Source organism: Haliotis rubra, unplaced genomic scaffold (genome assembly GCF_003918875.1).
Source record: "Haliotis rubra isolate DU_JTF1 unplaced genomic scaffold, ASM391887v1 Scf138, whole genome shotgun sequence".
Lineage (NCBI taxonomy): Eukaryota > Metazoa > Mollusca > Gastropoda > Lepetellida > Haliotidae > Haliotis > Haliotis rubra.
Genome location: NW_025765314.1, coordinates 1,154,587 through 1,169,209, shown reverse-complemented (window position 1 = coordinate 1,169,209; position 14,623 = coordinate 1,154,587). Strand labels below are relative to the sequence as shown.

Below are 14,623 nucleotides of genomic sequence, written 5' to 3'. Positions count from 1 at the left end.
CAAAATATGTTCATTTTGGGGATATTTTAAAAAAAAATATTTTAAAAACCCCACTTCATATACATATATGTAAAGTGGATGGTCGTTAGTCCGGACACCTTTTAGTCCGGAATACCTACATTCTGAACAGAAACCAAACAGGCGAAATCGCAAATGGGAGATGTTCCTTCATAAATGAACCTGAGAGAATAACAAACTGTATAGTTTAGGGGTGCTTTATAAAACACAATTCACAAAAAATATTGATATACATATATGTTAATTGCATGATCGTTAGTTCGGAATTCACACATTCTGGAATATTACCGCTGTGGACACTTTATATTATTAGTGGGACGGAAATATGTGTTCACCATTCCGGACATATATTTATTCGGGGTTATCATTGGAAACAGTACTGTATGGATTAACGAAGGTTTGGTTGTATAAGAAACCATGGAGGTGGTATTATTTTAATCTCTTTCAAGTAGGCTATTCCGCGACTCAACACACCACTGACACAAGTAGGCTATGCTGTCGTACGACTCAACACACCACTAGAAAATGTGACACAAATGATCTCAGGGGAGCGATTTGGTTCAGACACTTCTTCGCCCTGTAAGACTTAACCGTTTTCAAAGTAATATTTAATCGTATATTTTCAAATGACAGAAAATAGAAACACAATTCAAAGTTTGTGCATGTTGTCGACTGTCAGTTTGATCATATTTATGTATATTGTTTGCTATTTTTCTTTCTCCTGTACCAGGTTGGTGATTTATGGAGTAATGGACGATTCTGGTATGACAACTGCGACAATGAGACTGGTCATGTTGAAATATTACCAAAAACATCTACCTCTATTTCACACAATTTGATCATTCTTATGGACCTTTAATAAGTAAGCCTATATGTTAAAAGTGTAATGAACAAAATGTTATTTGTGTCTGTCATACATGCGCAGTATCAATAACAGTCGTAGCAATTCGTTTTAATTCGGTCTATTTTAACTGAATGTATAATGTCCCAACTACGACTATACGCTGCAAGTTATTGTGCTTCTAGTTTTGTGCTTCAAGTTTTTGCTTCTTGTTATTATGCTTCTAGTTTTTGTGCCTCTAGATTCTGTGCTTCTAGTTATTGTGTTTCAGGTTATTGTGCTTCCAGTTATTGTGCTTCAAGCTATTGTGCTTCTAGTTATTGTGCTTCAAGTTATTGTGCTTCTAGTTTTTGTACTTTTTGTGCTTCTAGTTATTGTGCTTCTAGTTATTGTGCTTCTAGTTTTGTGCTTCTAGTTATTGTGCTTCTAGTTATTGTGCTTCTAGTTATTATTTGCTTATTAGTTCAAGTTATTGTGCTTCTAGTTATTGTGCTTCTAGTTATTGTGCTTCAAGTTATTGTGCTTCTAGTTATTGTGCTTCTAGTTATTGTGCTTCTAGTTATTGTGCTTCTAGTTATTGTGCTTCTAGTTATTGTGCTTCTAGTTATTGTACTTCTAGTTATTGTGCTTCTAGTTATTGTGCTTCAAGTTATTGTGCTTCTAGTTATTGTGCTTCTAGTTATTGTGCTTCTAGTTATTGTGCTTCTAGTTTTTGTGCTTTTAGTTATTGTGCTTCTAGTTATTGTGCTTCTAGTTTTTGTGCTTCTAGTTATTGTGCTTCTAGTTATTGTGTAGTTTTGTACTTCTTAGTTATTGTGCTTCTAGTTATTGTGCTTCTAGTTATTGTGCTTCTAGTTATTGTGCTTCAAGTTATTGTGCTTCTAGTTATTGTGCTTCTAGTTATTATTGTAGCTTCTAGTTATTGTGCTCTAGGTATTGTGTAGCTTCTAGTTTTGTGCTTCAAGTCATTGTGCTTCTAGTTATTGTGCTTCTAGTTATTGTGCTTCTAATTATTGTGCTTCTAGCTTTTTTGTTCTTTAGTTATTGTGCTTCTAGTTATTGTGCTTCTAGTTATTGTGCTTCTTCTAGTTTTTGTACTTCTAGTTATTGTGTTTCTAGTTTTGTGCTTCTAGTTGTGCTTCAAGTTATTGTGCTTTCTTGTTATTGTTATATTGCTTCAAGTTATTGTTCTTCTAGTTATTGTGCTTCTAGTTATTGTGTTTTAAGTTACTGTGCTTCAGGTTTTTGTGCTTCTACTTATTGTAACTTTCGTTGTACCTGCACTTTTTCTGTAGAGAGGTTATGTACACATCTGTTTTTTTAGCTGGATTGATACAAAATATCGAATGGTTTTAGTACTCATAGTCGGATTATTGCTGTACAGTTTGAATATTTATCAGCGCCATCTATATATATATATATATATATATGTGTGTGTGTGTGTGTGTGTGTGTGTATTGATAGGCAGGTTATTCGTAGAAAGGCTTGAGGTTCACAGTACAATTTCCAGTACAACTGGAAGTGAAATACAAGTGGTTTAAATGTGATATACAATTGTAATGTCAGGCACCAGAGCAGTACCAGGATACATAACGTCACGTCGTTAATCTATTCTCAGAAATACTCTTGCTTTTATGATGCAAATACTTATTACAAATGTCTCACTGATATCTACAAGGAGTCGGTTTAGAGGCATGGCCATTTACGATTAACCACCATTCTGTGATAATACCTACTCGGCCTCCATTCGTTTGTATGGCTTTGTTTGGTAGCGCTTATCAGTTATTGTTTCACAGAAAGTCTCTCGCACATTAGTGTATTTTGATTGGCTCCCCTTGTCGTGCTTTTCGATTCAGGGGCCTTGGAATCGGCATCAAAACGAAGTAATGGCGTGGGGTGTTCATCAAGTGAGAATGAAGACACGATACACTGGATTAACAGGGGTACTAGACAAGGCTATTTTCACACCGTTTCAAATTAACGATTTAACGCAAACGGGTTTTGAAAAAGAAAAGAAAAAGGTTCGAAATATTTCGAATCGTGCAAAATTATTCCCTGGCTGCCTTAGCGCATCGTGACTGCACATATTCTGCACATGATGACACAAGTGCAATCTGTGTTCTATTACGTAGCAGGGCATTCCGCTCATATTGCACTCCGTGTGACGTGCAGGTGTATGGAGCTCTGCTAACAGCTGCCAGTGGGCATATGAGTACTCCCAACACCGCACCTGTTCTGCACAGGGCGAGGCCTACCATGTGTGGCCTAGAGAAAATAAAACTATGTAATATCTGAAATAATCAGGTTTGCTGATTTTCAACAAATGTTGTGTGGTCAACCATCTGCAGAGCTGCCAGTGTGGTGATTATTGTAGGATTGCATTTATCAAATAGCAAACTGTTGCTCGCTAATGTTCTCTGTTGAGGTATAGGGTGCACGCTCTGCCGGGGAAAAACGCCGGCGTTTATACAACGGAAAATAGTTAGCGTTATAACGAGTGTGCAGTAAATGCTTATGGTTTGAGATATGTCGTTTTGGCTATGCAGGACTTTGAGATGGGGATGATTATACTTACACGGATATACATAAACCGTGTTACCGAAATGCCCGCGTGTCTTAGTGGTGTAAATACAAGTACTGAATAAGTTCAGAATATTGAGTTACAGAACTGGTTCTGAGTGTTAAACCAAAATGTGAAACATCAGTTTTCTGCTCTGTGAGTCCAATGATCAACACACGCAAGACCAAAGATATATTGTTCAGAAATCGGAGTGATGTCTCCAAAACGTCTCAAAAAGAACTTAAGGATGAATGCAACACAATTTCGATGGCAGTGGGACGAAAAAAAATATCAAACCACTTAGAATTTTAAAAAAATATGTGTATAGATATAACACCATTTCACCTCTAAATGATAATTATTATTTGAATATTGTATGAACACAAAATATCTTTTGATGTGAACACCTGTGTTCTTTTGGTGTGATCATTGAGTTTCTCTTCATCGCCATGATCTTCATTTCAAATAGAGAGAATGCAAAAATATGTTCTAGTTTAATTCACACAGATTATGCAATAACACTTCTTCAAAGCTCAAAATCCAGACCGATGGTATTTACAATGAAATCATAATCGAATGATTGTCTTATGGCGGTTACCGTAGATAAGTCAAAAGCCACATGACCGAAACATGCTGTAGTATGAAATGAGGCAGTAAATATTATATTCATGAAAATGATGTTAAAAATTTGACTTACGTGATTTAATTTATGTTTGTTATTTAGTGTGGTGACGTATATCATTACTGATACATAACTCGCGATGTCTGCCTGCTCATTGTAAGTTCAGTATAACTGTCAATGAATGTGTCTGTCCCTTCTCGGAAGTCTTGTTATTTTATTTGTATAGATTTACTACATTACTGCATATTGCTGCTATGTCTCTTGTCCAAGCAGCAATTGGTTCCTTCAGGTACAGGGCACTTCTAATAATATAGAAGATTGGAGATTCCATGGCAGAAGAGGTCCCCAGTTTTCAAACGGGGATCTGGCGCTGTGATTGTGGGTCATAGTACCCAGAGAGGGTATGCATGCTCTCAACCACTTGCTGGACTGACCCATTATAGCTGAGTTGAGTTGTACGTGGCATCAGCATTATTTCAGCCATATAGCGACGAGGTGAGGTGAGGTGAAATTGGGTTTAAGGTCGCGCTGGAGAATATTTCGCTCATATGACGACGTGCATGCGTGTGTATGTGTAGGTGCAGCTGCTTGTACTAGCCCAGACTGAAGCTGGTTTTATAGTGCTAGCCCACTGAGATACAATGCCGCAGTGAAGCATGAATACCCCACTCAGACACATTATACTGACTCCGAGCCGACCAGTCCTTGTTGTACCCATTAATGCCGAGCGCCAGGCAGGGACCAACAAGTACCATATTTTAACGTCTTTTTGGTATGACGCGGTCGGGGATCGAACCCGCGACCTTCCGCTCTCCGGGGCGGACGCTCTAACCACTACTGCACGGAGGCGGTCCATATAGCGACGAGACCAAGTCAGCATACATGAACATGACACATTATAGGCTGTCGTCTTGTATGGTACAGAAACATTACATTTAGTTAATATTACTTTACATAAATACAATAAACAAATAATCACAAGGAATATTATAGTTTTAAACAGCATTAATATTTTAGTCTTGTTAATTATTTTTATACTTATATTAATACACATATACACGTACCACATTCTATCACTAGAACTGCAACTTGTATAAACTACCACGTTTGTTGAAGGGTATGTATATACAGAGGTTACTCGAAACGTCCCTTGTGTCGATACACAGTGCTATGTCGATTCTAATTCATCATTTGATGAAGGTGTCACATCGATTACAATTCGATTTATCTTTTGCAAAATAATTCAGTTTAATAGCTGGCATTACAAAACTGAAGTAATACATTTCTTCAAACAATAACCTTTGTCGATTGTTGGCGGAGACAAGAAAATATAGATACAGGAAAAGCATGTGTCTGTTACTCTATTATTTTACCGGGTGATGAAATGTTCAAATGAAAAGTAAACCACACATTGTCTGTATACAGTGCTTGACGATGTGTATGTAGTATTGATGGTGTAGTATTATCAATACTGTTACCGAGTTCGATTCCCCACAAGATTAATTTTGTGTTCCCATTTCCAGTTCTCTCATGTCATTTCGCTGACGTGTGTTTAAAATATACTCAAGTTCACTCATGAAGTAATTCTCTCCGACCGTGTGAGCAACATGCGTGCCCATTCAGCAACGCTAATACAGTATAAAGACATCCCACAATGCCACTTTAAGTTTATTCTCAGTTTACACAACTTTGACACTAAGTTTACATAAAAGCATCGGAAACTAAACTCTCACATTAATAATTGCTTCTTGTGTTCCGAGAAGTGTGTTTTTCCAAGAGAGCGGTGCTAAATCACCCATGCTTTCTGTAGTTGCATCGCGGTTAATCTCTGAGCAATTTGATTTATCACAGCCTAAGCCCAGTCGTGTCATCCCGAGTAATTATATATTACAGTAGCGTTAATTACAAGCTGGGACGAAATGGCTGTCTTAACACGGTCTTTGACCAACCGACCTGTATTCATGTGTAAACAATACTGATTTGTGAGTATTGCATATAAAGAAGTACCCAGCCCATTGTCCTTAACGCTGTCCTCAAGTTTTTGATTGTTTTATTGAGTGATATTGATTTTAGACTTTTCTGCAATTTAAATGTTTGGTTAATGTTCTGATTATATTTGTATAACATAGATTACATGTATTGGTGCTGTAACTTTAAGTGGAATTTCTTCGTAGTATAATTTTGGTTGATAATAAATTGTAATTAAACAATTGAATTTGATGCATCCTGTACATCAGGTTTTAATGTTCATAGGAAAGTACAAAAGGACATCAAAGAGAGTTAACTTATCCATTCAAATTATTTCAATCAATTGTGTAACATATTTATGGGCCGGTAACATTATGGCTATTTTAACAGCAAAGACTGGTGATTTATATACATTTGGAACGTTGAAATTAATTACACTTGTACCCATAAATCGTAGAAAAGTTTGATTTTGTTTAAAAGATAAAGTCCAATTGGTAATTACGCATACCAACAGGGCGTGATAGCGACATATTTTAAACTAAACTTATTTTATCTCTGTAAATAAAACATTAATAGTCACGTTATTTTATAACACGATACATTTGCGGCTTTCATTCTGTGTTTTTAGAGAAAATATCACACAGTAGTTTTGATCATAGAGGAATAAGGTGAATCCGTACTGGCCTCTAGCACACAGTACAAGGGGCATCTATTCCTGAGCAAGTTCGCAGAATAATTTAACATTTAAACCACTGTTAAATCCATAATACAAGCCGACAGCAAGTTAAATTCACGTCTTGCCGTAGACATGGTGAGGGACTTTATGAACAAGTGGTTCATATTTATCGTTTAAGGTAATTATGACAGTCTATATTCTACTGTACCTTCGACATATACCTGACTTTCAACACATTGAAGAATTTGACATCTTTTATAATGAGTGTAACATTTTACCTCCGGTGACAGATTTATCTTTCCTAAGTGTTAACATAGTTACGGTGGCGGTTAAATTGTGCGACCTCAAGGGGCAAATTGTATCGATGTTACCTGTACTTGGTGTTGAATTTATTTTTCCGAATTCCGGGAAGAAGTATCTCAATATTAGAGGAATTATCTTGTTTGAAAAGTAACATACGTCTTATTTTCAAATAACCACTGCCAGTCCCTTGTAGTTTTTCTACCGCTACCTGTGTTGCTATTAATGATGATAGAAAATATACTATACCTATAGTTTCAACATATTTAGTTTGCTTACCCTGTTTGCGAAGATTTGGTGTTATCACTGATGTTCAGTGTTCCATTTATATAATGTCACAGCAATTTTGTTGTCTGTTCTGTTGGATAAACGAGATGGATTACCCTCTTCCGTTGACGTGTTATTTGTTGCAATGTATTTAACGATACTTGTCAACAAGAACACATTTGTTTGTGCATCTACTGGTATTGGTAGTGAAGAATGTTATTTAGAAACATATCGAATATATGATTAAGATAGAAACATGTGTAAAGGTTATGATCTTATTATACACTTTATTATAACTGTTATTTTACACTACAGACATTTTGCAATACCTCCAAAGGAAGGTATATACTCTTACATGTACCTGTAATCTGGATAATTAAATATTTTTTTGTAACCCATTAGAAGTATTTTCTTGCACATATACCGGCGGTTGTTTTGAATGAATTGTTCTATATGATTTGGCCCTATCAATCTTTGTACACCCTGTATATGTATATAGGGAAAAGAATTACTTCGGTTATTTAATGAGGGTGTATAATCCTTGCTGACGTTGATGAGTTAATCCATCTCTGTTTCTAGTCTTGGCTATATTATTTAACATACGAAATGTTTGTTAATAGTTATGAATCAGGTACACTTATTAATATTTAAAATTATGAAGATAGATTATCACTTTGCTAGTGTGGTCGTCAAACTGAGACCATATTCTTTTCCTATTGCATCCGTCCGTTCCCAGTAAAAGTAGACAATGATTGTAAGGCAAGATAAACTGAACCAGACATTTATTAAATTGATATCTCTGACATTCTGTAATTTTCCGATTGTTAGCTTCATTTATCGTTTGTTAGCAAAATATGCAAATGTATAACACTGAACATAAGAAGAGAAAACGTAGAATTAATTTGTCACAAGCATTGAAACAGTGTAGCTTCTATATAATATATTCAAAATCGACAGATCGCTTATCGTAGTTTAGTTATAGACACACTTCCACCCTTACGCTGTACGGATCACCCCTTCCCCTTCTATCTGTGACAACCCTTTCTCCCAACTACCATTGACCCCTCCCTCCTGTATCGTCCTATACCCCCACCCTAGCGGCAATCCCCAGTTTTTTGGTTTTACACCTCCGCCGAAGTCTCTCTCCCATATAATTCTCTGACACCCCATCGTTCTTCCCACGAACCCCCTCTCCCCCGTGTGTTTATCGTTTCGGTGACAACTGTATTTCTGGAGTTTTCTGGTGACAACCTGCCTCTCGCACCCTCTCTGTGTGGGAGTTCCACGTGTTCCCGGTATCAGCTCTAGGGACGGATTGTAACCAGATGTCGGGGGACACTTGTAGATGGAGGGAAGCACCCCCAGCTGTCTACTCGTATATACAAACATTATCAAATTTGTTATCGTATCGAAAATACAACCGCCAAACATCGCGTGACGTGAATAGCAGCCACAACACACTCGTCGGGAACATTCAGAAGTCTTAGCAATCTTGATCGTTTAATAAGTCAGTTACAAAGGTAATAAATATGTGAAATACCAGGAAAGAAAGAAAAGTATATATGTACTTTCATCAACTTGAAACTCTTAATCGTTTCACAAGAAACTTACAGAACATCGAATGTACTTTTAATAGCAATTTAAAATTAATTGTTTTGGGAATTATAGCTTATTTTCTCTAGGTTAGGTTGTTTTGAATACAACATTCTAAGAGTTCTTTTTGGTGAAAATTGAAAATAATTAATATTATATATCTGTACAAAGGTGTGAAAAAAGAGCTAATGTTTCCTATACAATGTATTTATTTTGTTTCAAAAGCTTCCTTAAACCACTTCGTTTAAATATAAATCCATATTTTGAGGTAAGTAGATATGTGTATATGTCATCGTGCAATGATAAGGTAGATATTTTATTGTTTTCAAAATAATGCATTATGATTCCCGTGTTCTATTCATCTAGTTCAATGGTTTGACTTAATGCCTGTCTCGTACTGTTTCGATTGAGAATATTACAACTTCTGATCTGGAGAAACTGCGGAATTAATACTTTATTCAAATGTACCTCATACAACATAGAGGGGTATGATTGACCAGTCTTGCAAATATTTTGTATACGAATGATACATATATATTTGAAAAAGGTGTTTGGTCATTTTGCCTATATTACATTTCGGAATGGTGAAGGTGTTTCCAAATACAAATTTAACACATTCTGATTTTTACTGGTTATTTCCAAGTATTTGCTTATCAGTAATGAAAACTGTGGAATGACAAGGTTTTGCAACATGTTTGCATAGTACGTTTTAAACAATTATCAATATTTAAGCGATTAACGTGTTATATTGTACTACGATCAAGGATTCCGTTTAACAAGACCACAGACAGTGACGTTCAGTCTTGCAGAACAGGCTGAGTGCTGATGTTCATCTGTTTTATAACTACACTTAGTTTGTTCTTCAATTTAATTCTTCGCCGACAGAAGGTGTTTTATCAGGCAATGATAGTGTGAATCCAATTAAACTCCAGATTGTTTGCGAGACTCCGTGTCTAGGGATGCAGTTGGGAGTTCGTGAGCCACGCGCAGCTGAAGAGTTCAACCTCACGGGCACACTTTTGTTGTAAATCGAGTAAAAACTACGTGTTTGCACTCGCAAATATTAAAGAGAAATTTATAACGAAATGAATGTCATGAACTGTTCCGAAACAAAACGACACCGTTAATAACAGCAAACACAAAGCTGCTGTTAATGTACGTGCATTTGATCAAAATATATTTCTTAAATCAACTTTTGAAAGTGTGATTTCATAGAAAAAATAAGATATCATTTCGATGATACTGAATTAATGGTAACTCGATTCACAACAGTGTACGTGTGCTTTGAAGTCTTAATATCAATATGAAGTTATTCACCAAACTTTCATCGAAGAAATACAAAAGTTAATTTTGTTTTCAACTATTTTTAATATGCCATATATAAGGAATGAACATTATTAACCATTATACATGAAGTAGACAACCACTTGGTGATCCCTACATCTAAGTGTCCTAAACCACGTCCATAACAAGATACATAAACAATTAAATATAGAGAATAGATACCTTCTCCAGAACTGAAACATGGCCTCCAGACTGCAGGAATCGTGGACAATTATAACAGATATGGTTCTTGTGGCGTCCAACGAAATGTCACAAAGTATATGTCTTTCGAAATAAGCTTCCAGGAAGGTAGTATATAAAACAGTTTCATTGTCATCACAAAACAACATTTATCGGTGAATTTTCCTCGTCATTTTGAGGGTTAAGGCACAATATACAGTCTATAGTCGGAACACAAGGCACGGTGGTGTTCATCACTGTAGCACTGATGATTGTAGGGAGGGGGGCGTGGCACTCCAGGACATAGGACTTGTTGTGTAGGGGAAAGAAATGTTCACCGGACTGTGTCGTGTTTGACCCAGGGCTGACAAACCTGTCACCCCCAGGGGAAGAGGGAACGACCCCAAGGACCCTCGCCCGTGGGTGGGGATGTGTGTTAGGGCTGAGGCACTTGGAAAACTGTTAAAAAACGACCGTGATAGTCCGTAGGTGTTGTCGTAAAGTTGCGGAAACAGAGACATCGGCAGGGAGGACGTCGAGTTGGCTTTTAGATCAATGATTTTCGGCGGTGGGCTTGGAATCTTGTCAAATACATCAGGCTTTTTGACATCTTTTTCAAAACTATTGTCACAGTGGTCTGACTTTTTACATACGGAGTTTACGACTTTGGCGTGACACTGAGGAGGGCTGTCATTGCCCATGATACTGTCTATTGTAAAACTAGCACGTTTTCTGTTAGCTGTTGGTTGAGGGGTGGATGCGAGGGGTGGAGAGTTGAGGAGCTGGTTATCCCGGGGGGTGGGGGGAGAATGAAACGCGTCCCGGGAGAAATCCCCACTAGAGTCGGGATGGAGACGGGATGGCACCTTCGCAGGATCAGAAGCCATGTCTCCGGAAAGATTGTTCGAATCATCCATATTGTCACTATCTTGCACGTCACTCTCGTCAAATGACAGCGGTTCTATTGATTGACAGTGGTCAATTTCACTTGAATTTCCAGAATCAATACTTTCTGATTTCTCACTTGAACAATCTTCGACTTTGTTGGGCGCCTTTACCCTCCTCTTTCTCCGACGATAGTTTCCGTTTTCAAACATCTCCTCACAGTTTGGATCCAGGCTCCAGTAGTTTCCTTTTCCTGGTTTCCCCTTCTCCCTCGGAACCTTCACGAAGCAGTCGTTGAGGCTGAGGTTGTGCCGGATGGAGTTCTGCCAACCTTGTTTATTGTCGTGGTAATACGGAAAGCGCTCCATGATGAATTGATAGATTCCATTCAGTGTGATTTTCCTGTCTGGTGCGCTCTTGATGGCCATGGCGATCAGCGCGATGTAGGAGTACGGCGGTTTCTGGGGCTGTTCACGACGTTGAAGATCTTCAATCATGCGAAGAGCGTAAGCACGGTTGATATCCAGGGTGGGGTTGTAATACAAACTGTACGGGTAGGGGGTTGATGTGTACGGATTGTAGAATCCAGGCATCGGACCTCCACCCCCAAGGGGCACCAAACTGTCTCTAGAACCCATCTTCAAAATTAATTAATTGAAATAAACTTCACAAGTTGAACTTTAGGTTTCAAAAGTTAAAGTCCAAAAACACAATCACGTATAACATCCACGCTCTGGTGTAGCCAGGTGATGATAAGTCCTCATCCAAGTGATCACCCGGAGATGTGATGAGGGTTTAGCAATGTTACAGTTACGAAACGCTCAGTATGAGACCTGGGTGAGCAATGATCCTTCTCTCTACCTTCCCCCTTCTTAAAGCACAGAGCCCGCCCCTGTCCGTCCGGCCGGCAATTGTTGTATGTTATTGTTTTTGTATAGGCATTTGACTTGCTGATAGCCAAATAAATGGAACAGCGAGCAAGCGGTGTTAAAGTTTCTTTTGTCCCGCCGTGCGGCAAATGCCAGTTACACTTACGTTTCCAAGCACTTAACATCCCTCGGCCAATCAGAGCGCGCCATTCCCAGTGAAATGTTTATAAAACATTACTAACAATTATTTTGCCCACCCAAGATGCGGGGCTCGTGTTTATTTGGAAATTTCCAAACGAGAAATTGACCACCCATAACACAAACAGCGATTAGATGAGCTTTTTATAACCTGTTTCGCGTGGTTCGCCGTTTAATTAACCATCCGGTGATCATATCAAAAACTATCATACAAGTATTTAGGGAGTATTTTGACAGCGCCGGTGGGATGAATGGTGGGTAGTCGACTAGGGTTGTGTATACTCTAGATAAAGCTGGCCGACCCACAGTCAGGCTTCCCTTACCCTCGCGTCTGTAGTCTCTGTCTCTGAATGTCAGCTCGCTTGGGAGGGGGAGCCGGGAGGGTGAAACATGCAACGAGAAGCCATTCCGACTTTTACTGGGAATTGTTCTTCTTACTCATCGCGTGATGTTGAGCAGAATCTTGATCAGAATCTGGAGAAAGACACTGGTTTCTTTATTTTCAGCAAATGTCACTTTTTACACTATCTTACACCGTTTACATGTTCACATGTAGCTCGGCAATACGGCGTTTGTGTGTTGGATATCGCGATGGTCGATGTTTAAAATCAATGTCATTTGTTCAATAATAAATCTCCCTATAACCTAGCAGTGACCACACGCCTGAGTCATTGTGAATCATATGTTCATGGTTTGAATAGTCAGAGTCCGAATTAATGGGAATAAGTTGTAATGCAATGTACAACCCTCCTCCTCCCCACTTGAGGGTAAAGTGGCGAGCGCTGTCTCACACTTGAAGAGGGCGTGCGAGGCTCTGTATTACAAAACATAGCAGTGGGCAATTTCCTTCTTTCTCCCATTCACAGAGCGGAGTGTGTGGGATGACAATCACCTTCCGCTGTACACCCAGTTCCCATCTCCCTGTGCCTGTACACACACACACACACACAATATTTATCAAGTACAACTTACATATAATTAATAATTTGCATTACGAGTACTTATTTCAGATCGAAACCATAGTATCTATAATATTCATAACAATGGCTATTATTTGATGTCAACGCCACAAAATCTTTAGCATTACTCTCACGTTATTTTATGAACGTTCAAGGCTGACTTTTCAAAAGATTGACTATGTCATTAATTAGTATGGCTACACATCTCTTGTGTCACATTATTATATATATTACGTTTCAAACTATAATCACGGCAACTCAATATAATGAAATTTGGAGTGTAAATTTAACTATGGTCATTTTGAAACTGCGACTTACCATTTTAATGCTGAACTCATAGTATTCAAACGTATGTTTCTTGTGTGTTTTTTTATTATTCCGTTAGAGATTCGCTGTATTAAATCGATAGCTCATTATTTGAGTTCGGTATGTACACATGCATTTGGCCCCTGCCCGCCACGGTATTGAGTAATTTAACTTTACTCTTAGAGCAAGTACAGGCGACAGAGTATCGCTGGCTCAGCTGTGTCAACACGTGGAGTATTGCTTCAAGGAAATCAGTTTCATCAGCACTGTCAAACTTATCATTGATGCTGCAACAACATCGTATCGACAGGGCTTTTAGTCTAAACTCATAATTATGAAAGTTTAAGGGAAGTACAGAAAATTGACTGGATAGGTAAACAAGACAACATCATATGTTGTGTCGTGCAGGGTGACATGAGAAAATGAACAACATTTAATGAAAATAGCTTGAAGTTGAAAACGCCTATATTTTGTTGTACCCCCTAAGTTTGAGGGTCCCTCCACCCCCGCAGGTTCCCGTCGTGGGAGACATGGGGAGGAGGGGAGTGATCTGTTGGGAGAGGAGGGGATGTTTGTTGTTCCATCTGTGTGGGGTGGGCGAGGTGTACTGGAACGATATCACAACATAAGGTTACCTCACCCTCCATAGTAGATACATATAACGGACCCTTTGGGGGTGTCATTCATTCATTCATTCATTCATTCATTCATTCATTCATTCATTCATTCATTCATTCATTCATTCATTCATTCATTCATTCATTCATTCATTCATTCATTCATTCATTCGTATACTTGTACATTTCATGAGGTCATGCAAATGTCGTGGGATCCTGTCAGTCGTGCATGTCGTGGGATCCTACAGTGTGCATGTCCTGGGATCCTACAGTCGTGCATGTCCTGGGATCCTACAGTCGTGCATGTCCTGGGATCCTACAGTCGTGCATGTCCTGGGATCCTACAGTCGTGCATGCATGTCCTGGGATCCCACATCCATGTCCTGGAATCCTACAGTCGTGCATGTCCTGGGATCCTACAGTCGTGCATGTCCTGGGATC

At 38.5% G+C, this 14,623-nt stretch overlaps 1 protein-coding gene across 1 annotated transcript; it reads right to left on the bottom strand.

Annotated features, from left to right (window-relative positions):
- Positions 1–10,232: 10,232 nt before the first annotated feature.
- Positions 10,233–11,871, bottom strand: LOC124268436 (forkhead box protein L1-like). Its single transcript, XM_046703396.1, has one exon. The coding sequence runs from the start codon at positions 11,869–11,871 to the stop codon at positions 10,603–10,605; it is 1,269 nt and encodes a 422-aa protein (XP_046559352.1). The 3' UTR covers positions 10,233–10,602.
- Between the last annotated feature and the right edge of the window lie 2,752 nt (positions 11,872–14,623).

Excerpts from the sequence above, each read along its gene's own strand:
- LOC124268436 (XM_046703396.1), bottom strand. The coding sequence starts at position 11,871 with ATGGGTTCTAGAGACAGTTTGGTGCCCCTTGGGGGTGGAGGTCCGATG.